The following is a 26,267-nucleotide window of genomic DNA, read 5'->3' on the forward strand; positions in this document are numbered from 1 at the left end:
AACGTTATTCATTTTACACCCAATTTATATAAAATAGGGTGTAAATTTGTTTGACTTAAATGCATATATGTAATAATTTATATATGTTTTTTTATCTAAAAAAATGGATGTAATATATCCCCTATTTACACCCGTTTTTAAACGGCTGTAAATTCATTCGTCATTTCTCACCCTCTAATACCGGGTGTAAATCTCTCTCTCTCTCTCTCTCTTACACACACAGACACACATTATGATGGGATTTTTGGCCAATTATTTTCATTGACATTGTGTTTTATTTTTCTTAATTTTAATACTAGGTTCAATTCTATCATTTTTATATAATTTCATTTTATGTGTTTTCAAATTTCATTTTTTTTCTTGTTATTCTTTTTGTTTTATCTATGATGTAATGGTTTTGTTTGACTTAAAGGAATTTAAGTCCATTGTTATAAGTTGAAGACCAAGAGGATGTTAAATCTTAATTGATTATATAATTAGGAATTTTCATCATAAAAAATGTAATGAATTATCATCTTAATTACAAAATTACAAAAGTAATTTAATTAACTTTATACAAATATTTTTTTATTGGATAAACAATTTACATTTAAAGTATTAAATTAAGGAGAATCACTTTTATTAAAAAATTATAAGCACGTTATATTAAAGCAACAATATATTAAATACTATTCTTAAATGTACACAAATATTTTTTGAAGATTATTATATTATACACATATTGGTCTAGGTCCGGGCATTTTCTAATATCAAACAACGACCTTATGGTCATGATCAACGACAACATCTGGAACAAATTTTGTCCAAAACCAATGAGACTTCCACACTTTGTTCATTTCTTCAATTGGGACATTATTTGTCTCAGGAAAAAACAAGACAATGAATATTGTCATTATAAGCACAAAGCCAGCAAAGAAGAAGAAAAGTCCAAACTTCAAGTGACAAAGCATAGTAAGAAAAACTTGAGCAATGACAAAGGTAAACAACATGTTCACAGCAACATTGGTAGCTTGACCTGCAGAGCGAACCTCAAGAGAGCATATTTCACTAGGAACTAACCATCCCAATGGACCCCAAGACCATGCATATGCCGCAACATAGGCACATATAAAGAACAAAAGAAGATTGGCTTCAGAATGTGTAAACGATCCTTCACCGCTAACCCCAAACTTGATAGCAATCATGCTTCCAACAACAATCTACGATCAATAATGATCACATTTATATTAGCTATGTTTGTAAAATGGATTAATTTTAATGGTAAAATAAAGAATTAATTATTTGTTAAGTTGCAATTGTCACCTGACAAATAAACATTTGGACACCACCTTCAAGAAACAAAATCTTTCTTCCAAACTTGTCCACAGTGAAGATGGAAACAAACGTAGCAACAACGTTGACACCTCCGGTAATTACTGAGGACATGAGGGAAGCATCGTTTCCAAAGCCCAAAGTTTTGAAAAGGACGGGGGCATAGAACATGATAACATTGATGCCCGTGAGTTGTTGGAAGAATGGAATGAGAGAGCAAAATGTTAGTTGAGGTCTGTATCTCAATTGTGTAATATTCTTCCATGGATGTTCCACCTTTTTGGCTTCCTCACTAGCATCAATTAGATCTTGGAACTCCTCATCAACATTATCAATTCCACGAATCTTTTGCAACATTTTCTTAGCTCCTTCTCTTTGGCCCCTTTCAATCATAGAGTTTGGTGTGTCGCCTAAGAAAAAAGATCCTATACATAACAAAATTGCAGGGACGGCTCCGATACCCAAAGAAATTCTCCATCCACTCTCAATATTTGAAGTAAAATAGTTGATAATGTTTGCCCCTAGGATTCCAATAGTGATCATCATTTGGAAGCCCATGTTGAGCGCACCTCTAATCTTTGCTGGAGCCATTTCAGACAAATACACTGGAACTGACTGTTTACGAGTAACAAAAAATGATAGGCAATTAAATTTGCAATATTCTTGATCCTATACACATAAAAACATAAAATCATAAAAATGATACCGATTTTTACCTGATTACAATATCCTACACCAAAACCAAGTAATATGCGACCAATTATAAGCATTTCAATGTTTACAGCAAAACCATTGAGCAATGCACCAACAAGGAAAAACAAGCCACCTGCAAACATTGAGGCTTTGCGTCCTAACATTCTTGTAGTTATGGAAGCAAATAAAGAAGCTACCAAAGCTGCAAGATACAAGGAAGATGTGAACAAAGTAAGTAGTTCGTTATCAAATTTGCAATATTGGCTCTCGTGTCCAGATTCATCTTTCATTTGTTTGTAAACACCAGGGAAGAATTTAACCAAGAATGGTTCCATGGAAGTCACTCCTCCTGTAATACCAAGATCATAACCGAAAAGTAGACCTCCCATGGCCGCCACCAAACATGTGACCAAAACAAACATTGTAACCTTCCCATCATATTGCCTTCCATTTGTTGAAGCAACTAAAACTCCACCTGCCATCGTTTGAATTTGTGTATCTTAAAATTTAGGTATATCTATGATGAAGACTTGTGCTAAATTTCTTTCTCTATATATTAGATATTAAAATTTATGATTATTTTATAGTGTTAATAATTTTAAATATGATAACAGGAAGTTGTAACAAACATACAACGTTTTTCAACAATACGTATCAGTTTAGTATTTTTGATCGTTTGCATCCTTGTAAATTGTTAGGTTATGAGCATTATTTCGCTAGATTTAGTGTCAATACACTATTATAAGATATGGGGTCAGAGATAATTTTTGTATTAATCATCAAACTTAATGATATGATAAACATCGTTAAATAAATTTTAAGTGACACTTTGTTAATCTATTTATAGTATATTTGAACAAGTAATTGAAAATTTAGTTGAATCGCAAATTATTACAAAAAGAATTTTTCATTAAAATTTTGAAATTCATTTAATGTAAATTAGTTTATTATCAAATAAATTTTCAACTATTTCTAATTTTAAATTTTTGAATTAATAAACAAATATATAAATCCTTTAACCACTCAAAGTTGCATGCTACTGGCAAAAGATTACGTAAGACCAAAATGAAAAATAGAATTAAATTGACTGTATTATTACTTTCAGATATTGTTGATACTGAAAATTTTCACACGACAATCATTTAGGATCATTTGTTTGTGTTTTTTGAAACAATTTATAGTATTAGATATTTTAAGAAAAAAAGACTTCTAATGAAAAATCATTTTGAATAATTCTTCATAAAAGTATTGTTTTAGGTATTTCGTTCATACATTATTACTTTTTTAGACATCAAAATTTAAATAAAAAAAACTTAAATTTGAAGACATTTTAAAATGATTTTTCTAAAAATAATTTTTGAAATATATATTTTCAAAAAATTATGTGATTTTGTTTATGATAAATCATTAGTAATAAATATTATATTAATAAATATCAAAATTACTCTTTTAGTTTATGAAAAACGAGTTTGAAACAACTTATACTATTTTTTTTAAAAAAAAATCTTAAAATTAATTTTAAAAATACTAATACAAAACACTTTTTTAAAATCTAAAATGGACTGGTCTATTATTCCGTACAAAAATGTCTCTGCTTTTTTATCCATTAAATATATTGGTGGTCCAATTGCTTTTTTTCTTCTTATCTTTTCATTTACCATAGTACATACATAACTAGTTTTTATTTCATAATTATCATTTTTATTACAAGCATAACATAAGAATTCTTTCATAAACACACAAACATCCACATTACAATAATGCATGTTGATTATGTACTAACATAGTCTATGTATAATTTCGTAGTATTTTATGATTCCAAATCGACCATATCATAAAATGTCGTCTTATAACCAAAAAACTCCTCACCTTAGCCCTACCACTCGGAAATCTAAAGAAAAAGAAAATATCATTAAGGTCCCTAGGAAGAACAAAGCACTACTCCAGCCGCCTAAGGATATCATACCAAACAGACGATGCAAGGCCACAAGTAACAAATATGTGGGTTATTGACTCTACCCTCTGGCTACACAACATAAAAATAAGATTCTCAGGGTCCACCAGCACTCTACGCCTAAATAGGTTAACTCTAGTAGGAACGTTCTCTTGGATGAGTTTCAAGGATAAAACAACTTCCCTATTGGGGGCAGTTATGCAAAATAAAAGGGAGCACAAAATTATCTAGAATGGCTGGAGGAGCACTAGAGAATTCACTCTCAAGGAGACAAGTGTAATCTGAAGCGAAAAAAATAATATTATCATCTGAATGAAACCAGACCTACAAATAACCCAACCATACCCATTACCCAATCTTGTTGGTCAGAGATACCGAAGATCTTACGAAACAAAAACAAATAAATTGGGCAATTGCCCCTGTATCCTTCCAAAAGGAGGTTTGGAGATCCGATTCCACTTTATTACTAAGACTAGGCATAAACCTATAGGAGCATCCACACCTTTTGATCTTAAGAGAGCCACACCTTTCCACCAAAATGCAGAAAATCGAAATCCAAATGATCTATCTACCCTTAATATGAGAGGATAGAAAATGTGCTTCATACCTAGCATATAAGATATCACACTAGAGGTCGGTGGCTCCATCAATAGGTTTCCATCTCCACTTGGCTAAAATTACCAAATTGACCAAACGGAAATCCCAGATATCCCAAACCCCTTATTCTTAGGTTTACAAACATCAACCCACTTAACCCAAGCAACCTTAGTCTCCCGTTTGACCCCACCCCAAATGCTTTAAAACCTCGCAATCTTCTTCCAAACCTTAATCGACATCTTGAGGAAAGAAAATTTACATAGGAATAACATTAAGGATTTAGGTTTAGTAAAAGCATTCAACCCCTCAGGCTAACATATTGATGCCTTCACGAGCACAACCTACTAGACAAAAATTACCTAGAGGTTCCCACGTATCTGAAGGTGTGAAAAACACAAGAAGGATGGGGTTTGAATTGGATTTTAAAAACAAAAGCTTTTTACAAACTCAAAAACACCACACAATACTAAGAATAAAGAGATAAAGACACAAGTATTTTTATCCTGGTTCGCTTGAAATCAAAGCTACTATAGTCCACCCGCCAAGGTAATTTTGCCTTATACCCAAGGACTTAATCCACTATAATCAAACAGATTACAGAAAAAAAAAACCACAAATAACAACTTTCTTTGTCTTCTCAAGGATCTGACTAAGCCTAGTCTCCTTAAGGAAAATCACAAAGAACAACTTTCTTTGTCTTCTCCAAGATCCGACTAAAACTTAGTCTCCTTAAGGAAATATAAACAAACAAGTTTGAATAAAGCTTTTTATGTTATAAGTTGCTTCTACATAAGCATATTTTACACAAATGAAAATACAAAATACTTAAAGAAAAATTGTATACAAATTTGATAGCTTTTCACGTATAAAAAAAATTGGCAAATATTGTAATGCTTCTTGTTTTTTCTTCAAGTCTCCAAGTACCACTTGCATAAAAAAGAGACTGTTGGAGGGCGAAATGGGGATAACAATAGAGAAACTATTCACTGTTGGATTGGTGATAGGAGTGATACATCCTAGAGTCCTTTTCCCATAATTCCAGTGACAGGTGTGATGTATAGTAATCTCCTTCGCCCATGAATTAAGGAGTGGAAGGAATATTTGATTTCTAATATGTACTATTTAACCACATATCCACTTGATCTTATCTTCAAATTCATTTGGCTTATGAGAAAGAGTTGATGAAGCATGAACAGAAGAAACGAAAAGCTGATATTAGAATCTTCAGAGTCTTCAGTCAGAACCTTGACCACGTCTGCGTTTGGCTTGAGATCTTTAGAATCATCATCTAAGTAAAGTTAAATTTCAGAAGCTTGTCATTCTTCAGAAGCGTGAGAATCAAAGTCACATCCAGAAGCAACAGCAGAGAGAATATTGCATCAGCAACATAACATCTTTTCGGAACTTCTCAGGAGTGAATTAGTACAGAAGCAGAAAGAGCGTTGCATCAGCAACCTGTCGTCTTTCAGAACTTCTCATGATTAGTGCAGAAGCGGAATTCAGAACACAATGTGGAACACCAACATTTACTACTTTTTATTTTTCCCCATCAGTTGTCTGTTTCCTAGTAGGACGAAACCATTCTCTAGAAGATGCATATGTAGTGGGGACGTAAGTCTTACCTTGGAACTTTTTAGGACCTTTTCCTTTGTTGGAGAAAAGTTCTTTGGGTTTATCATGTCGGATAAACTTTTTGGATTGGTAAGGGTTTGTCATATCCAGCTCTTTAGCAGCTTCTTTGTCAAACACAAAGTTGCCCCTAGGACACAATATTACTTTTGAATCTTTCAACCTGCAACGATTCAAAAAGTCAAGCATCTTCTATTCAGCTTTGGGGTAGGCCCTTGCTTCATGATCTTTGTAGCTTTCTTTGTTATATTCAGTGTCGGCTTTGTCGACTGTGTCGACCACCATGATGTCTACTGACTTGACAAAGAGAGCCTCAACATTTATTTGAACGTCCTCTTGTGGGCGCTGTTTCTGCTTGTCAGCAAACTTGAGCATGCCATCCTTGAGAGAATTTTGCACTAGATCCCTAAAAAGTACACATTGAGAAGTTTTATGACTTAAAAAATTATGGAACTTACAAAAACATTTTTTCTTTCTTTGTTTTAATGGTGGGACTTTAGCCCCTTTTGGAACAATGATTTTTCCATCAGCAACTAATAGATCAAAGATCTCATCACACTTAGTAACATTGAAGGTGTACATTTTAGCAATAAAATTTTCACATTTGGGTTCGACGAGGTTCTTTCCATTCAGAGGTTTTAGTAGCTTGCATGTGTAGGGAGGCTCTGGCTTTAGTTTCGCCACATTAACCTCGTTCTCCTTCATATACTCATATTTTGAGTCGGATGAGTCCCATATGTTGTCGACTTCGACATAAGCTACTTTATTTTTACTGAACTTGGAGGTTCTGGCTTTCTCAACCTTTATTCGTTTTACTTGTCAAACTCTACCGACCAACTGGGCCATGTCTCTCAAGTATTAGATGTCTAACTTCTTCCTGATTGAGTGTTTGATTAGACATCTTTCAAAGAAGTTGGTTTAAATTGGGATACATAACTACGTATTGTTGTTCTTCTTTTCATATGTATGGTTATAATGATGATAATTATCTTTTAAGCTTAGTTTAAGATCTATGACTTAAGAGTCTAGGAGAGTTGGAATTGGATTTTGGGCATGTTTTAAGTGTCTAACATAGGTGCAATTAATGTCTTAAAATAGTTTTATACAGTGAATGGAGATTAGTGGAATTCCTTACTACATACGTTTTCAATTTGAATGAGTTTAACAAGTAGGATTTATTATGTTAGCCTGAAATTCAGGTGCGTTTATTTACTGTAATCCTTTAGGATTTTGGTAGTAAAATTGTTTAATATCTTTGTCAAATAGTTGAAATATGACTTATGATAAAATAATTGAAACATGTAAATAGATTGTAATATAATTTTGGTGTAAGATTTTTTGGTATTAAATAATATGATTTTTGGGTATTAAATAATATGATTTTGATGTAAGACTTATATATGATGATGTTAGAATATGTTTATTTTGGTTGTGTTTTTTTGTTTATTCAATGAATCTTATATAAAAATATTTAGCTTAATGATTTTAAAACATAATAATATTAAAAAATAAATTAAGTTCTTTTACACACGTTACAAGATATTTGTTTAGTGAATGTCTAGCGTTATAAAAAAAGTACTTTGTTGAATTAAAAAGATGTAAATGAAATTAAATATAATATCATTATCAAATATTTTACACCAGTGGTAATTAAAATAGGGTGTAATATATCATATTTTTACATCTTATTTAAAGAAAATAAGGTATAAATTTGTTGACATTCAAAATAAACGTTATTCATTTTACACCCAATTTATATAAAATAGGGTGTAAATTTGTTTGACTTAAATGCATATATGTAATAATTTATATATGTTTTTTTATCTAAAAAAATGGATGTAATATATCCCCTATTTACACCCGTTTTTAAACGGCTGTAAATTCATTAGACATTTCTCACCCTCTAATACCGGGTGTAAATCTCTCTCTCTCTCTCTCTCTCTCTCTCTCTCTCTCTTACACACACACAGACACACACATTATGATGGGATTTTTGGCCAATTATTTTCATTGACATTGTGTTTTATTTTTCTTAATTTTAATACTAGGTTCAATTCTATCTTTTTTATATAATTTCATTTTATGTGTTTTCAAATTTCATTTTTTTTCTTGTTATTCTTTTTGTTTTATCTATGATGTAATGGTTTTGTTTGACTTAAAGGAATTTAAGTCCATTGTTATAAGTTGAAGACCAAGAGGATGTTAAATCTTAATTGATTATATAATTAGGAATTTTCATCATAAAATGTAATGAATTATCATCTTAATTACAAAATTACAAAAGTAATTTAATTAACTTTATACAAATATTTTTTATTGGATAAACAATTTACATTTAAAGTATTAAATTAAGGAGAATCACTTTTATTAAAAAATTATAAGCACGTTATATTAAAGCAACAATATATTAAATACTATTCTTAAATGTACACAAATATTTTTTGAAGATTATTATATTATACACATATTGGTCTAGGTCCGGGCATTTTCTAATATCAAACAACGACCTTATGGTCATGATCAACGACAACATCTGGAACAAATTTTGTCCAAAACCAATGAGACTTCCACACTTTGTTCATTTCTTCAATTGGGACATTATTTGTCTCAGGAAAAAACATGACAATGAATATTGTCATTATAAGCACAAAGCCAGCAAAGAAGAAGAAAAGTCCAAACTTCAAGTGACAAAGCATAGTAAGAAAAACTTGAGCAATGACAAAGGTAAACAACATGTTCACAGCAACATTGGTAGCTTGACCTGCAGAGCGAACCTCAAGAGAGCATATTTCACTAGGAACTAACCATCCCAATGGACCCCAAGACCATGCATATGCCGCAACATAGGCACATATAAAGAACAAAAGAAGATTGGCTTCAGAATGTGTAAACGATCCTTCACCGCTAACCCCAAACTTGATAGCAATCATGCTTCCAACAACAATCTACGATCAATAATGATCACATTTATATTAGCTATGTTTGTAAAATGGATTAATTTTAATGGTAAAATAAAGAATTAATTATTTGTTAAGTTGCAATTGTCACCTGACAAATAAACATTTGGACACCACCTTCAAGAAACAAAATCTTTCTTCCAAACTTGTCCACAGTGAAGATGGAAACAAACGTAGCAACAACGTTGACACCTCCGGTAATTACTGAGGACATGAGGGAAGCATCGTTTCCAAAGCCCAAAGTTTTGAAAAGGACGGGGGCATAGAACATGATAACATTGATGCCCGTGAGTTGTTGGAAGAATGGAATGAGAGAGCAAAATGTTAGTTGAGGTCTGTATCTCAATTGTGTAATATTCTTCCATGGATGTTCCACCTTTTTGGCTTCCTCACTAGCATCAATTAGATCTTGGAACTCCTCATCAACATTATCAATTCCACGAATCTTTTGCAACATTTTCTTAGCTCCTTCTCTTTGGCCCCTTTCAATCATAGAGTTTGGTGTGTCGCCTAAGAAAAAAGATCCTATACATAACAAAATTGCAGGGACGGCTCCGATACCCAAAGAAATTCTCCATCCACTCTCAATATTTGAAGTAAAATAGTTGATAATGTTTGCCCCTAGGATTCCAATAGTGATCATCATTTGGAAGCCCATGTTGAGCGCACCTCTAATCTTTGCTGGAGCCATTTCAGACAAATACACTGGAACTGACTGTTTACGAGTAACAAAAAATGATAGGCAATTAAATTTGCAATATTCTTGATCCTATACACATAAAAACATAAAATCATAAAAATGATACCGATTTTTACCTGATTACAATATCCTACACCAAAACCAAGTAATATGCGACCAATTATAAGCATTTCAATGTTTACAGCAAAACCATTGAGCAATGCACCAACAAGGAAAAACAAGCCACCTGCAAACATTGAGGCTTTGCGTCCTAACATTCTTGTAGTTATGGAAGCAAATAAAGAAGCTACCAAAGCTGCAAGATACAAGGAAGATGTGAACAAAGTAAGTAGTTCGTTATCAAATTTGCAATATTGGCTCTCGTGTCCAGATTCATCTTTCATTTGTTTGTAAACACCAGGGAAGAATTTAACCAAGAATGGTTCCATGGAAGTCACTCCTCCTGTAATACCAAGATCATAACCGAAAAGTAGACCTCCCATGGCCGCCACCAAACATGTGACCAAAACAAACATTGTAACCTTCCCATCATATTGCCTTCCATTTGTTGAAGCAACTAAAACTCCACCTGCCATCGTTTGAATTTGTGTATCTTAAAATTTAGGTATATCTATGATGAAGACTTGTGCTAAATTTCTTTCTCTATATATTAGATATTAAAATTTATGATTATTTTATAGTGTTAATAATTTTAAATATGATAACAGGAAGTTGTAACAAACATACAACGTTTTTCAACAATACGTATCAGTTTAGTATTTTTGATCGTTTGCATCCTTGTAAATTGTTAGGTTATGAGCATTATTTCGCTAGATTTAGTGTCAATACACTATTATAAGATATGGGGTCAGAGATAATTTTTGTATTAATCATCAAACTTAATGATATGATAAACATCGTTAAATAAATTTTAAGTGACACTTTGTTAATCTATTTATAGTATATTTGAACAAGTAATTGAAAATTTAGTTGAATCGCAAATTATTACAAAAAGAATTTTTCATTAAAATTTTGAAATTCATTTAATGTAAATTAGTTTATTATCAAATAAATTTTCAACTATTTCTAATTTTATATTTTTGAATTAATAAACAAATATATAAATCCTTTAACCACTCAAAGTTGCATGCTACTGGCAAAAGATTACGTAAGACCAAAATGAAAAAATAGAATTAAATTGACTGTATTATTACTTTCAGATATTGTTGATACTGAAAATTTTCACACGACAATCATTTAGGATCATTTGTTTGTGTTTTTTGAAACAATTTATAGTATTAGATATTTTAAGAAAAAAAGACTTCTAATGAAAAATCATTTTGAATAATTCTTCATAAAAGTATTGTTTTAGGTATTTCGTTCATACATTATTACTTTTTTTAGACATCAAAATTTAAACAAAAAAAACTTAAATTTGAAGACATTTTAAAATGATTTTTCTAAAAATAATTTTTGAAATATATATTTTCAAAAAATTATGTGATTTTGTTTATGATAAATCATTAGTAATAGATATTATATTAATAAATATCAAAATTACTCTTTTAGTTTATGAAAAACGAGTTTGAAACAACTTATACTATTTTTTTTTAAAAAAAATCTTAAAATTAATTTTAAAAATACTAATACAAAACACTTTTTTAAAATCTAAAATGGACTGGTCTATTATTCCGTACAAAAATGTCTCTGCTTTTTTATCCATTAAATATATTGGTGGTCCAATTGCTTTTTTTCTTCTTATCTTTTCATTTACCATAGTACATACATAACTAGTTTTTATTTAATAATTATCATTTTTATTACAAGCATAACATAAGAATTCTTTCATAAACACACAAACATCCACATTACAATAATGCATGTTGATTATGTACTAACATAGTCTATGTATAATTTCGTAGTATTTTATGATTCCAAATCGACCATATCATAAAATGTCATATTATAACCAAAAACTCCTCACCTTAGCCCTACCACTCGGAAATCTAAAGAAAAAGAAAATATCATTAAGGTCCCTAGGAAGAACAAAGCACTACTCCAGCCGCCTAAGGATATCATACCAAACAGACGATGCAAGGTCACAAGTAACAAATATGTGGGTTATTGACTCTACCCTCTGGCTACACAACAGAAAAATAACACTCTCAGGGTCCACCAGCACTCTACGCCTAAATAGGTTAACTCTAGTAGGAACGTTCTCTTGGATGAGTTTCAAGGATAAAACAACTTCCGTATTTGGGGCAGTTATGCAAAATAAAAGGGAGCACAAAATTATCTAGAATGGCTGGAGGAGCACTAGAGAATTCACTCTCAAGGAGACAAGTGTAATCTGAAGCGAAAAAAATAATACTATCATCTGAATGAAACCAGACCTACAAATAACCCAACCATACCCATTACCCAATCTTGTTGGTCAGAGATACCGAAGATCTTAGGAAACAAAAACAAAGAAATTGGGCAATTGCCCCTGTATCCTTCCAAAAGGAGGTTTGGAGATCCGATTCCACTTTATTACTAAGACTAGGCATAAACCTATAGGAGCATCCACACCTTTTGATCTTAAGAGAGCCACACCTTTCCACCAAAATGCAGAAAATCGAAATCCAAATGATCTATCTACCCTCAATATGAGAGGATAGAAAATGTGCTTCATACCTAGCATATAAGATATCACACTAGAGGTCGGTGGCTCCATCAATAGGTTTCCATCTCCACTTGGCTAAAATTACCAAATTGACCAAACGGAAATCCCAGATATCCCAAACCCCTTATTCTTAGGTTTACAAACATCAACCCACTTAACCCAAGCAACCTTAGTCTCCCGTTTGACCCCACCCCAAATGAACTTCCTTTAAAACCTCGCAATCTTCTTCCAAACCTTAATCGACATCTTGAGGAAAGAAAATTTACATAGGAATAACATTAAGGATTTAGGTTTAGTAAAAGCATTCAACCCCTCAGGCTAACATATTGATGCCTTCACGAGCACAACCTACTAGACAAAAATTACCTAGAGGTTCCCACGTATCTGAAGGTGTGAAAAACACAAGAAGGATGGGGTTTGAATTGGATTTTAAAAACAAAATCTTTTTACAAACTCAAAAACACCACACAATACTAAGAATAAAGAGATAAAGACACAAGTATTTTTATCCTGGTTCGCTTGAAATCAAAGCTACTCTAGTCCACCCGCCAAGGTAATTTTGCCTTATACCCAAGGACTTAATCCACTATAATCAAACAGATTACAGAAAAAAAAACCACAAAGAACAACTTTCTTTGTCTTCTCAAGGATCTGACTAAGCCTAGTCTCCTTAAGGAAAATCACAAAGAACAACTTTCTTTGTCTTCTCCAAGATCCGACTAAAACTTAGTCTCCTTAAGGAAATATAAACAAACAAGTTTGAATAAAGCTTTTTATGTTATAAGTTGCTTCTACATAAGCATATTTTACACAAATGAAAATACAAAATACTTAAAGAAAAATTGTATACAAATTTGATAGCTTTTCACGTATAAAAAAAATTGGCAAATATTGTAATGCTTCTTGTTTTTTCTTCAAGTCTCCAAGTACCACTTGCATAAAAAAGAGACTGTTGGAGGGCGAAATGGGGATAACAATAGAGAAACTATTCACTGTTGGATTGGTGATAGGAGTGATACATCCTAGAGTCCTTTTCCCATAATTCCAGTGACAGGTGTGATGTATAGTAATCTCCTTCGCCCATGAATTAAGGAGTGGAAGGAATATTTGATTTCTAATATGTACTATTTAACCACATATCCACTTGATCTTATCTTCAAATTCATTTGGCTTATGAGAAAGAGTTGATGAAGCATGAACAGAAGAAACGAAAAGCTGATATTAGAATCTTCAGAGTCTTCAGTCAGAACCTTGACCACGTCTGCGTTTGGCTTGAGATCTTTAGAATCATCATCTAAGTAAAGTTAAATTTCAGAAGCTTGTCATTCTTCAGAAGCGTGAGAATCAAAGTCACATCCAGAAGCAACAGCAGAGAGAATATTGCATCAGCAACATAACATCTTTTCGGAACTTCTCAGGAGTGAATTAGTACAGAAGCAGAAAGAGCGTTGCATCAGCAACCTGTCGTCTTTCAGAACTTCTCATGATTAGTGCAGAAGCGGAATTCAGAACACAATGTGGAACACCAACATTTACTACTTTTTATTTTTCCCCATCAGTTGTCTGTTTCCTAGTAGGACGAAACCATTCTCTAGAAGATGCATATGTAGTGGGGACGTAAGTCTTACCTTGGAACTTTTTAGGACCTTTTCCTTTGTTGGAGAAAAGTTCTTTGGGTTTATCATGTCGGATAAACTTTTTGGATTGGTAAGGGTTTGTCATATCCAGCTCTTTAGCAGCTTCTTTGTCAAACACAAAGTTGCCCCTAGGACACAATATTACTTTTGAATCTTTCAACCTGCAACGATTCAAAAAGTCAAGCATCTTCTATTCAGCTTTGGGGTAGGCCCTTGCTTCATGATCTTTGTAGCTTTCTTTGTTATATTCAGTGTCGGCTTTGTCGACTGTGTCGACCACCATGATGTCTACTGACTTGACAAAGAGAGCCTCAACATTTATTTGAACGTCCTCTTGTGGGCGCTGTTTCTGCTTGTCAGCAAACTTGAGCATGCCATCCTTGAGAGAATTTTGCACTAGATCCCTAAAAAGTACACATTGAGAAGTTTTATGACTTAAAAAATTATGGAACTTACAAAAACATTTTTTCTTTCTTTGTTTTAATGGTGGGACTTTAGCCCCTTTTGGAACAATGATTTTTCCATCAGCAACTAATAGATCAAAGATCTCATCACACTTAGTAACATTGAAGGTGTACATTTTAGCAATAAAATTTTCATTTTTGGGTTCGACGAGGTTCTTTCCATTCAGAGGTTTTAGTAGCTTGCATGTGTAGGGAGGCTCTGGCTTTAGTTTCGCCACATTAACCTCGTTCTCCTTCATATACTCATATTTTGAGTCGGATGAGTCCCATATGTTGTCGACTTCGACATAAGCTACTTTATTTTTACTGAACTTGGAGGTTCTGGCTTTCTCAACCTTTATTCGTTTTACTTGTCAAACTCTACCGACCAACTGGGCCATGTCTCTCAAGTATTAGATGTCTAACTTCTTCCTGATTGAGTGTTTGATTAGACATCTTTCAAAGAAGTTGGTTTAAATTGGGATACATAACTACGTATTGTTGTTCTTCTTTTCATATGTATGGTTATAATGATGATAATTATCTTTTAAGCTTAGTTTAAGATCTATGACTTAAGAGTCTAGGAGAGTTGGAATTGGATTTTGGGCATGTTTTAAGTGTCTAACATAGGTGCAATTAATGTCTTAAAATAGTTTTATACAGTGAATGGAGATTAGTGGAATTCCTTACTACATACGTTTTCAATTTGAATGAGTTTAACAAGTAGGATTTATTATGTTAGCCTGAAATTCAGGTGCGTTTATTTACTGTAATCCTTTAGGATTTTGGTAGTAAAATTGTTTAATATCTTTGTCAAATAGTTGAAATATGACTTATGATAAAATAATTGAAACATGTAAATAGATTGTAATATAATTTTGGTGTAAGATTTTTTGGTATTAAATAATATGATTTTTGGGTATTAAATAATATGATTTTGATGTAAGACTTATATATGATGATGTTAGAATATGTTTATTTTGGTTGTGTTTTTTTGTTTATTCAATGAATCTTATATAAAAATATTTAGCTTAATGATTTTAAAACATAATAATATTAAAAAATAAATTAAGTTCTTTTACACACGTTACAAGATATTTGTTTAGTGAATGTCTAGCGTTATAAAAAAAGTATTTTGTTGAATTAAAAAGATGTAAATGAAATTAAATATAATATCATTATCAAATATTTTACACCAGTGGTAATTAAAATAGGGTGTAATATATCATATTTTTACATCTTATTTAAAGAAAATAAGGTATAAATTTGTTGACATTCAAAATAAACGTTATTCATTTTACACCCAATTTATATAAAATAGGGTGTAAATTTGTTTGACTTAAATGCATATATGTAATAATTTATATATGTTTTTTTATCTAAAAAAATGGATGTAATATATCCCCTATTTACACCCGTTTTTAAACGGCTGTAAATTCATTAGACATTTCTCACCCTCTAATACCGGGTGTAAATCTCTCTCTCTCTCTCTCTCTCTCTCTCTCTCTCTCTACACACACACACACACACACATTATGATGGGATTTTTGGCCAATTATTTTCATTGACATTGTGTTTTATTTTTCTTAATTTTAATACTAGGTTCAATTCTATCTTTTTTATATAATTTCATTTTATGTGTTTTCAAATTTCATTTTTTTTCTTGTTATTCTTTTTGTTTTATCTATGATGTAATGGTTTTGTTTGACTTAAAGGAATTTAAGTCCATTGTTATAAGTTGAAGACCAAGAGGATGTTAAGTCTTAATTGATTATATAATTAGGAATTTTCATCATAAAATGTAATGAATTATCATCTTAATTACAAAATTACAAAAGTAATTTAATTAACTTTATACAAGTATTTTTTATTGGATAAACAATTTACATTTAAAGTATTAAATTAAGGAGAATCACTTTTATTAAAAAATTATAAGCACGTTATATTAAAGCAACAATATATTAAATACTATTCTTAAATGTACACAAATATTTTTTTGAAGATTATTATATTATACACATATTGGTCTAGGTCCGGGCATTTTCTAATATCAAACAACGACCTTATGGTCATGATCAACGACAACATCTGGAACAAATTTTGTCCAAAACCAATGAGACTTCCACACTTTGTTCATTTCTTCAATTGGGACATTATTTGTCTCAGGAAAAAACATGACAATGAATATTGTCATTATAAGCACAAAGCCAGCAAAGAAGAAGAAAAGTCCAAACTTCAAGTGACAAAGCATAGTAAGAAAAACTTGAGCAATGACAAAGGTAAACAACATGTTCACAGCAACATTGGTAGCTTGACCTGCAGAGCGAACCTCAAGAGAGCATATTTCACTAGGAACTAACCATCCCAATGGACCCCAAGACCATGCATATGCCGCAACATAGGCACATATAAAGAACAAAAGAAGATTGGCTTCAGAATGTGTAAACGATCCTTCACCGCTAACCCCAAACTTGATAGCAATCATGCTTCCAACAACAATCTACGATCAATAATGATCACATTTATATTAGCTATGTTTGTAAAATGGATTAATTTTAATGGTAAAATAAAGAATTAATTATTTGTTAAGTTGCAATTGTCACCTGACAAATAAACATTTGGACACCACCTTCAAGAAACAAAATCTTTCTTCCAAACTTGTCCACAGTGAAGATGGAAACAAACGTAGCAACAACGTTGACACCTCCGGTAATTACTGAGGACATGAGGGAAGCATCGTTTCCAAAGCCCAAAGTTTTGAAAAGGACGGGGGCATAGAACATGATAACATTGATGCCCGTGAGTTGTTGGAAGAATGGAATGAGAGAGCAAAATGTTAGTTGAGGTCTGTATCTCAATTGTGTAATATTCTTCCATGGATGTTCCACCTTTTTGGCTTCCTCACTAGCATCAATTAGATCTTGGAACTCCTCATCAACATTATCAATTCCACGAATCTTTTGCAACATTTTCTTAGCTCCTTCTCTTTGGCCCCTTTCAATCATAGAGTTTGGTGTGTCGCCTAAGAAAAAAGATCCTATACATAACAAAATTGCAGGGACGGCTCCGATACCCAAAGAAATTCTCCATCCACTCTCAATATTTGAAGTAAAATAGTTGATAATGTTTGCCCCTAGGATTCCAATAGTGATCATCATTTGGAAGCCCATGTTGAGCGCACCTCTAATCTTTGCTGGAGCCATTTCAGACAAATACACTGGAACTGACTGTTTACGAGTAACAAAAAATGATAGGCAATTAAATTTGCAATATTCTTGATCCTATACACATAAAAACATAAAATCATAAAAATGATACCGATTTTTACCTGATTACAATATCCTACACCAAAACCAAGTAATATGCGACCAATTATAAGCATTTCAATGTTTACAGCAAAACCATTGAGCAATGCACCAACAAGGAAAAACAAGCCACCTGCAAACATTGAGGCTTTGCGTCCTAACATTCTTGTAGTTATGGAAGCAAATAAAGAAGCTACCAAAGCTGCAAGATACAAGGAAGATGTGAACAAAGTAAGTAGTTCGTTATCAAATTTGCAATATTGGCTCTCGTGTCCAGATTCATCTTTCATTTGTTTGTAAACACCAGGGAAGAATTTAACCAAGAATGGTTCCATGGAAGTCACTCCTCCTGTAATACCAAGATCATAACCGAAAAGTAGACCTCCCATGGCCGCCACCAAACATGTGACCAAAACAAACATTGTAACCTTCCCATCATATTGCCTTCCATTTGTTGAAGCAACTAAAACTCCACCTGCCATCGTTTGAATTTGTGTATCTTAAAATTTAGGTATATCTATGATGAAGACTTGTGCTAAATTTCTTTCTCTATATATTAGATATTAAAATTTATGATTATTTTATAGTGTTAATAATTTTAAATATGATAACAGGAAGTTGTAACAAACATACAACGTTTTTCAACAATACGTATCAGTTTAGTATTTTTGATCGTTTGCATCCTTGTAAATTGTTAGGTTATGAGCATTATTTCGCTAGATTTAGTGTCAATACACTATTATAAGATATGGGGTCAGAGATAATTTTTGTATTAATCATCAAACTTAATGATATGATAAACATCGTTAAATAAATTTTAAGTGACACTTTGTTAATCTATTTATAGTATATTTGAACAAGTAATTGAAAATTTAGTTGAATCGCAAATTATTACAAAAAGAATTTTTCATTAAAATTTTGAAATTCATTTAATGTAAATTAGTTTATTATCAAATAAATTTTCAACTATTTCTAATTTTATATTTTTGAATTAATAAACAAATATATAAATCCTTTAACCACTCAAAGTTGCATGCTACTGGCAAAAGATTACGTAAGACCAAAATGAAAAAATAGAATTAAATTGACTGTATTATTACTTTCAGATATTGTTGATACTGAAAATTTTCACACGACAATCATTTAGGATCATTTGTTTGTGTTTTTTGAAACAATTTATAGTATTAGATATTTTAAGAAAAAAAGACTTCTAATGAAAAATCATTTTGAATAATTCTTCATAAAAGTATTGTTTTAGGTATTTCGTTCATACATTATTACTATTTTAGACATCAAAATTTAAATAAAAAAAAACTTAAATTTGAAGACATTTTAAAATGATTTTTCTAAAAATAATTTTTGAAATATATATTTTCAAAAAATTATGTGATTTTGTTTATGATAAATCATTAGTAATAGATATTATATTAATAAATATCAAAATTACTCTTTTAGTTTATGAAAAACGAGTTTGAAACAACTTATACTATTTTTTTTTAAAAAAAATCTTAAAATTAATTTTAAAAATACTAATACAAAACACTTTTTTAAAATCTAAAATGGACTGGTCTATTATTCCGTACAAAAATGTCTCTGCTTTTTTATCCATTAAATATATTGGTGGTCCAATTGCTTTTTTTCTTCTTATCTTTTCATTTACCATAGTACATACATAACTAGTTTTTATTTAATAATTATCATTTTTATTACAAGCATAACATAAGAATTCTTTCATAAACACACAAACATCCACATTACAATAATGCATGTTGATTATGTACTAACATAGTCTATGTATAATTTCGTAGTATTTTATGATTCCAAATCGACCATATCATAAAATGTCATATTATAACCAAACAACTCCTCACCTTAGCCCTACCACTCGGAAATCTAAAGAAAAAGAAAATATCATTAAGGTCCCTAGGAAGAACAAAGCACTACTCCAGCCGCCTAAGGATATCATACCAAACAGACGATGCAAGGTCACAAGTAACAAATATGTGGGTTATTGACTCTACCCTCTGGCTACACAACAGAAAAATAACACTCTCAGGGTCCACCAGCACTCTACGCCTAAATAGGTTAACTCTAGTAGGAACGTTCTCTTGGATGAGTTTCAAGGATAAAACAACTTCCCTATTGGGGGCAGTTATGCAAAATAAAAGGGAGCACAAAATTATCTAGAATGGCTGGAGGAGCACTAGAGAATTCACTCTCAAGGAGACAAGTGTAATCTGAAGCGAAAAAAATAATATTATCATCTGAATGAAACCAGACCTACAAATAACCCAACCATACCCATTACCCAATCTTGTTGGTCAGAGATACCGAAGATCTTAGGAAACAAAAACAAAGAAATTGGGCAATTGCCCCTGTATCCTTCCAAAAGGAGGTTTGGAGATCCGATTCCACTTTATTACTAAGACTAGGCATAAACCTATAGGAGCATCCACACCTTTTGATCTTAAGAGAGCCACACCTTTCCACCAAAATGCAGAAAATCGAAATCCAAATGATCTATCTACCCTCAATATGAGAGGATAGAAAATGTGCTTCATACCTAGCATATAAGATATCACACTAGAGGTCGGTGGCTCCATCAATAGGTTTCCATCTCCACTTGGCTAAAATTACCAAATTGACCAAACGGAAATCCCAGATATCCCAAACCCCTTATTCTTAGGTTTACAAACATCAACCCACTTAACCCAAGCAACCTTAGTCTCCCGTTTGACCCCACCCCAAATGAACTTCCTTTAAAACCTCGCAATCTTCTTCCAAACCTTAATCGACATCTTGAGGAAAGAAAATTTACATAGGAATAACATTAAGGATTTAGGTTTAGTAAAAGCATTCAACCCCTCAGGCTAACATATTGATGCCTTCACGAGCACAACCTACTAGACAAAAATTACCTAGAGGTTCCCACGTATCTGAAGGTGTGAAAAACACAAGAAGGATGGGGTTTGAATTGGATTTTAAAAACAAAAGCTTTTTACAAACTCAAAAACACCACACAATACTAAGAATAAAGAGATAAAGACACAAGTATTTTTATCCTGGTTCGCTTGAAATCAAAGCTACTCTAGTCCACCCACCAAGGTAATTTTGACTTATACCCAAGGACTTAATCCATTATAATCAAACAGATTACAGAAAAAAAAAACCACAAAGAACAACTTTCTTTGTCTTCTCAAGGATCTGACTAAGCCTAGTCTCCTTAAGGAAAATCACAAAGAACAACTTTCTTTGTCTTCTCCAAGATCCGACTAAAACTTAGTCTCCTTAAGGAAATATAAACAAACAAGTTTGAATAAAGCTTTTTATGTTATAAGTTGCTTCTACATAAGCATATTTTACACAAATGAAAATACAAAATACTTAAAGAAAAATTGTATACAAATTTGATAGCTTTTCACGTATAAAAAAAATTGGCAAATATTGTAATGCTTCTTGTTTTTTCTTCAAGTCTCCAAGTACCACTTGCATAAAAAAGAGACTGTTGGAGGGCGAAATGGGGATAACAATAGAGAAACTATTCACTGTTGGATTGGTGATAGGAGTGATACATCCTAGAGTCCTTTTCCCATAATTCCAGTGACAGGTGTGATGTATAGTAATCTCCTTCGCCCATGAATTAAGGAGTGGAAGGAATATTTGATTTCTAATATGTACTATTTAACCACATATCCACTTGATCTTATCTTCAAATCATTTGGCTTATGAAAAGAAGAAACGAAAAGCTGATATTAGAATCTTCAGAGTCTTCAGTCAGAACCTTGACCACGTCTGCGTTTGGCTTGAGATCTTTAGAATCATCATCTAAGTAAAGTTAAATTTCAGAAGCTTGTCATTCTTCAGAAGCGTGAGAATCAAAGTCACATCCAGAAGCAACAGCAGAGAGAATATTGCATCAGCAACATAACATCTTTTCGGAACTTCTCAGGAGTGAATTAGTACAGAAGCAGAAAGAGCGTTGCATCAGCAACCTGTCGTCTTTCAGAACTTCTCATGATTAGTGCAGAAGCGGAATTCAGAACACAATGTGGAACACCAACATTTACTACTTTTTATTTTTCCCCATCAGTTGTCTGTTTCCTAGTAGGACGAAACCATTCTCTAGAAGATGCATATGTAGTGGGGACGTAAGTCTTACCTTGGAACTTTTTAGGACCTTTTCCTTTGTTGGAGAAAAGTTCTTTGGGTTTATCATGTCGGATAAACTTTTTGGATTGGTAAGGGTTTGTCATATCCAGCTCTTTAGCAGCTTCTTTGTCAAACACAAAGTTGCCCCTAGGACACAATATTACTTTTGAATCTTTCAACCTGCAACGATTCAAAAAGTCAAGCATCTTCTATTCAGCTTTGGGGTAGGCCCTTGCTTCATGATCTTTGTAGCTTTCTTTGTTATATTCAGTGTCGGCTTTGTCGACTGTGTCGACCACCATGATGTCTACTGACTTGACAAAGAGAGCCTCAACATTTATTTGAACGTCCTCTTGTGGGCGCTGTTTCTGCTTGTCAGCAAACTTGAGCATGCCATCCTTGAGAGAATTTTGCACTAGATCCCTAAAAAGTACACATTGAGAAGTTTTATGACTTAAAAAATTATGGAACTTACAAAAACATTTTTTCTTTCTTTGTTTTAATGGTGGGACTTTAGCCCCTTTTGGAACAATGATTTTTCCATCAGCAACTAATAGATCAAAGATCTCATCACACTTAGTAACATTGAAGGTGTACATTTTAGCAATAAAATTTTCATTTTTGGGTTCGACGAGGTTCTTTCCATTCAGAGGTTTTAGTAGCTTGCATGTGTAGGGAGGCTCTGGCTTTAGTTTCGCCACATTAACCTCGTTCTCCTTCATATACTCATATTTTGAGTCGGATGAGTCCCATATGTTGTCGACTTCGACATAAGCTACTTTATTTTTACTGAACTTGGAGGTTCTGGCTTTCTCAACCTTTATTCGTTTTACTTGTCAAACTCTACCGACCAACTGGGCCATGTCTCTCAAGTATTAGATGTCTAACTTCTTCCTGATTGAGTGTTTGATTAGACATCTTTCAAAGAAGTTGGTTTAAATTGGGATACATAACTACGTATTGTTGTTCTTCTTTTCATATGTATGGTTATAATGATGATAATTATCTTTTAAGCTTAGTTTAAGATCTATGACTTAAGAGTCTAGGAGAGTTGGAATTGGATTTTGGGCATGTTTTGAGTGTCTAACATAGGTGCAATTAATGTCTTAAAATAGTTTTATACAGTGAATGGAGATTAGTGGAATTCCTTACTACATACGTTTTCAATTTGAATGAGTTTAACAAGTAGGATTTATTATGTTAGCCTGAAATTCAGGTGCGTTTATTTACTGTAATCCTTTAGGATTTTGGTAGTAAAATTGTTTAATATCTTTGTCAAATAGTTGAAATATGACTTATGATAAAATAATTGAAACATGTAAATAGATTGTAATATAATTTTGGTGTAAGATTTTTTGGTATTAAATAATATGATTTTTGGGTATTAAATAATATGATTTTGATGTAAGACTTATATATGATGATGTTAGAATATGTTTATTTTGGTTGTGTTTTTTTGTTTATTCAATGAATCTTATATAAAAATATTTAGCTTAATGATTTTAAAACATAATAATATTAAAAAATAAATTAAGTTCTTTTACACACGTTACAAGATATTTGTTTAGTGAATGTCTAGCGTTATAAAAAAAGTATTTTGTTGAATTAAAAAGATGTAAATGAAATTAAATATAATATCATTATCAAATATTTTACACCAGTGGTAATTAAAATAGGGTGTAATATATCATATTTTTACATCTTATTTAAAGAAAATAAGGTATAAATTTGTTGACATTCAAAATAAACGTTATTCATTTTACACCCAATTTTTATAAAATAGGGTGTAAATTTGTTTGACTTAAATGCATATATGTAATAATTTATATATGTTTTTTTATCTAAAAAAATGGATGTAATATATCCCCTATTTACACCCGTTTTTAAACGGCTGTAAATTCATTAGACATTTCTCACCCTCTAATACCGGGTGTAAATCTCTCTCTCTCTCTCTCTCTCTCTCTCTCTCTCTCTCTCTCTCTCTCACACACACACACATGATGGGATTTTTGGCCAATTATTTTCATTGACATTGTGTTTTATTTTTCTTAATTTTAATACTAGGTTCAATTCTATCTTTTTTATATAATTTCATTTTATGTGTTTTCAAATTTCATTTTTTTTCTTGTTATTCTTTTTGTTTTATCTATGATGTAATGGTTTTGTTTGACTTAAAGGAATTTAAGTCCATTGTTATAAGTTGAAGACCAAGAGGATGTTAAATCTTAATTGATTATATAATTAGGAATTTTCATCATAAAATGTAATGAATTATCATCTTAATTACAAAATTACAAAAGTAATTTAATTAACTTTATACAAATATTTTTTATTGGATAAACAATTTACATTTAAAGTATTAAATTAAGGAGAATCACTTTTATTAAAAAATTATAAGCACGTTATATTAAAGCAACAATATATTAAATACTATTCTTAAATGTACACAAATATTTTTTGAAGATTATTATATTATACACATATTGGTCTAGGTCCGGGCATTTTCTAATATCAAACAACGACCTTATGGTCATGATCAACGACAACATCTGGAACAAATTTTGTCCAAAACCAATGAGACTTCCACACTTTGTTCATTTCTTCAATTGGGACATTATTTGTCTCAGGAAAAAACATGACAATGAATATTGTCATTATAAGCACAAAGCCAGCAAAGAAGAAGAAAAGTCCAAACTTCAAGTGACAAAGCATAGTAAGAAAAACTTGAGCAATGACAAAGGTAAACAACATGTTCACAGCAACATTGGTAGCTTGACCTGCAGAGCGAACCTCAAGAGAGCATATTTCACTAGGAACTAACCATCCCAATGGACCCCAAGACCATGCATATGCCGCAACATAGGCACATATAAAGAACAAAAGAAGATTGGCTTCAGAATGTGTAAACGATCCTTCACCGCTAACCCCAAACTTGATAGCAATCATGCTTCCAACAACAATCTACGATCAATAATGATCACATTTATATTAGCTATGTTTGTAAAATGGATTAATTTTAATGGTAAAATAAAGAATTAATTATTTGTTAAGTTGCAATTGTCACCTGACAAATAAACATTTGGACACCACCTTCAAGAAACAAAATCTTTCTTCCAAACTTGTCCACAGTGAAGATGGAAACAAACGTAGCAACAACGTTGACACCTCCGGTAATTACTGAGGACATGAGGGAAGCATCGTTTCCAAAGCCCAAAGTTTTGAAAAGGACGGGGGCATAGAACATGATAACATTGATGCCCGTGAGTTGTTGGAAGAATGGAATGAGAGAGCAAAATGTTAGTTGAGGTCTGTATCTCAATTGTGTAATATTCTTCCATGGATGTTCCACCTTTTTGGCTTCCTCACTAGCATCAATTAGATCTTGGAACTCCTCATCAACATTATCAATTCCACGAATCTTTTGCAACATTTTCTTAGCTCCTTCTCTTTGGCCCCTTTCAATCATAGAGTTTGGTGTGTCGCCTAAGAAAAAAGATCCTATACATAACAAAATTGCAGGGACGGCTCCGATACCCAAAGAAATTCTCCATCCACTCTCAATATTTGAAGTAAAATAGTTGATAATGTTTGCCCCTAGGATTCCAATAGTGATCATCATTTGGAAGCCCATGTTGAGCGCACCTCTAATCTTTGCTGGAGCCATTTCAGACAAATACACTGGAACTGACTGTTTACGAGTAACAAAAAATGATAGGCAATTAAATTTGCAATATTCTTGATCCTATACACATAAAAACATAAAATCATAAAAATGATACCGATTTTTACCTGATTACAATATCCTACACCAAAACCAAGTAATATGCGACCAATTATAAGCATTTCAATGTTTACAGCAAAACCATTGAGCAATGCACCAACAAGGAAAAACAAGCCACCTGCAAACATTGAGGCTTTGCGTCCTAACATTCTTGTAGTTATGGAAGCAAATAAAGAAGCTACCAAAGCTGCAAGATACAAGGAAGATGTGAACAAAGTAAGTAGTTCGTTATCAAATTTGCAATATTGGCTCTCGTGTCCAGATTCATCTTTCATTTGTTTGTAAACACCAGGGAAGAATTTAACCAAGAATGGTTCCATGGAAGTCACTCCTCCTGTAATACCAAGATCATAACCGAAAAGTAGACCTCCCATGGCCGCCACCAAACATGTGACCAAAACAAACATTGTAACCTTCCCATCATATTGCCTTCCATTTGTTGAAGCAACTAAAACTCCACCTGCCAT

The 26,267-nt window shown here is 32.1% G+C and overlaps 4 protein-coding genes across 4 annotated transcripts; all 4 read right to left on the minus strand.

The window, feature by feature from the left end:
• Nucleotides 1–749: 749 nt before the first annotated feature.
• Nucleotides 750–2,602, minus strand: LOC127086180 (sugar transport protein 10). The gene is made up of 3 exons (XM_051026898.1): nucleotides 2,028–2,602; nucleotides 1,303–1,926; nucleotides 750–1,199 (listed from the first exon to the last, which is right to left on the minus strand). The coding sequence occupies exons 1-3, from the start codon at nucleotides 2,484–2,486 to the stop codon at nucleotides 750–752; spliced, it is 1,533 nt and encodes a 510-aa protein (XP_050882855.1). The 5' UTR covers nucleotides 2,487–2,602.
• Nucleotides 2,603–8,679: 6,077 nt separating this feature from the next.
• On the minus strand, nucleotides 8,680–10,532 carry LOC127086183 (sugar transport protein 10). The gene is made up of 3 exons (XM_051026900.1): nucleotides 9,958–10,532; nucleotides 9,233–9,856; nucleotides 8,680–9,129 (listed from the first exon to the last, which is right to left on the minus strand). Exons 1-3 carry the CDS (start codon nucleotides 10,414–10,416, stop codon nucleotides 8,680–8,682), a joined length of 1,533 nt encoding a protein of 510 aa, XP_050882857.1. The 5' UTR covers nucleotides 10,417–10,532.
• A 6,083-nt stretch (nucleotides 10,533–16,615) lies between these two features.
• LOC127086181 (sugar transport protein 10) lies at nucleotides 16,616–18,468 on the minus strand. Its single transcript, XM_051026899.1, has 3 exons — nucleotides 17,894–18,468; nucleotides 17,169–17,792; nucleotides 16,616–17,065 (listed from the first exon to the last, which is right to left on the minus strand). The coding sequence occupies exons 1-3, from the start codon at nucleotides 18,350–18,352 to the stop codon at nucleotides 16,616–16,618; spliced, it is 1,533 nt and encodes a 510-aa protein (XP_050882856.1). The 5' UTR covers nucleotides 18,353–18,468.
• A 6,062-nt stretch (nucleotides 18,469–24,530) lies between these two features.
• Nucleotides 24,531–26,267, minus strand: LOC127086184 (sugar transport protein 10). Its single transcript, XM_051026901.1, has 3 exons — nucleotides 25,809–26,267; nucleotides 25,084–25,707; nucleotides 24,531–24,980 (listed from the first exon to the last, which is right to left on the minus strand). Exons 1-3 carry the CDS (start codon nucleotides 26,265–26,267, stop codon nucleotides 24,531–24,533), a joined length of 1,533 nt encoding a protein of 510 aa, XP_050882858.1.

This window comes from Lathyrus oleraceus, chromosome 5, assembly GCF_024323335.1.
Source record: "Lathyrus oleraceus cultivar Zhongwan6 chromosome 5, CAAS_Psat_ZW6_1.0, whole genome shotgun sequence".
Classification (NCBI taxonomy): Eukaryota; Viridiplantae; Streptophyta; class Magnoliopsida; order Fabales; family Fabaceae; genus Lathyrus; species Lathyrus oleraceus.

Excerpts from the sequence above, each read along its gene's own strand:
- LOC127086180 (XM_051026898.1), bottom strand. The coding sequence starts at position 2,486 with ATGGCAGGTGGAGTTTTAGTTGCTTCAACAAATGGAAGGCAATATGAT. Across the intron at positions 1,927-2,027 it reads GTGTAGGATATTGTAATCAG|TCAGTTCCAGTGTATTTGTC; the intron begins GTAAAAATCGGT and ends ACTCGTAAACAG. Across the intron at positions 1,200-1,302 it reads TCCAAATGTTTATTTGTCAG|ATTGTTGTTGGAAGCATGAT; the intron begins GTGACAATTGCA and ends TATTGATCGTAG.
- LOC127086183 (XM_051026900.1), bottom strand. The coding sequence starts at position 10,416 with ATGGCAGGTGGAGTTTTAGTTGCTTCAACAAATGGAAGGCAATATGAT. Across the intron at positions 9,857-9,957 it reads GTGTAGGATATTGTAATCAG|TCAGTTCCAGTGTATTTGTC; the intron begins GTAAAAATCGGT and ends ACTCGTAAACAG. Across the intron at positions 9,130-9,232 it reads TCCAAATGTTTATTTGTCAG|ATTGTTGTTGGAAGCATGAT; the intron begins GTGACAATTGCA and ends TATTGATCGTAG.
- LOC127086181 (XM_051026899.1), bottom strand. The coding sequence starts at position 18,352 with ATGGCAGGTGGAGTTTTAGTTGCTTCAACAAATGGAAGGCAATATGAT. Across the intron at positions 17,793-17,893 it reads GTGTAGGATATTGTAATCAG|TCAGTTCCAGTGTATTTGTC; the intron begins GTAAAAATCGGT and ends ACTCGTAAACAG. Across the intron at positions 17,066-17,168 it reads TCCAAATGTTTATTTGTCAG|ATTGTTGTTGGAAGCATGAT; the intron begins GTGACAATTGCA and ends TATTGATCGTAG.
- LOC127086184 (XM_051026901.1), bottom strand. The coding sequence starts at position 26,267 with ATGGCAGGTGGAGTTTTAGTTGCTTCAACAAATGGAAGGCAATATGAT. Across the intron at positions 25,708-25,808 it reads GTGTAGGATATTGTAATCAG|TCAGTTCCAGTGTATTTGTC; the intron begins GTAAAAATCGGT and ends ACTCGTAAACAG. Across the intron at positions 24,981-25,083 it reads TCCAAATGTTTATTTGTCAG|ATTGTTGTTGGAAGCATGAT; the intron begins GTGACAATTGCA and ends TATTGATCGTAG.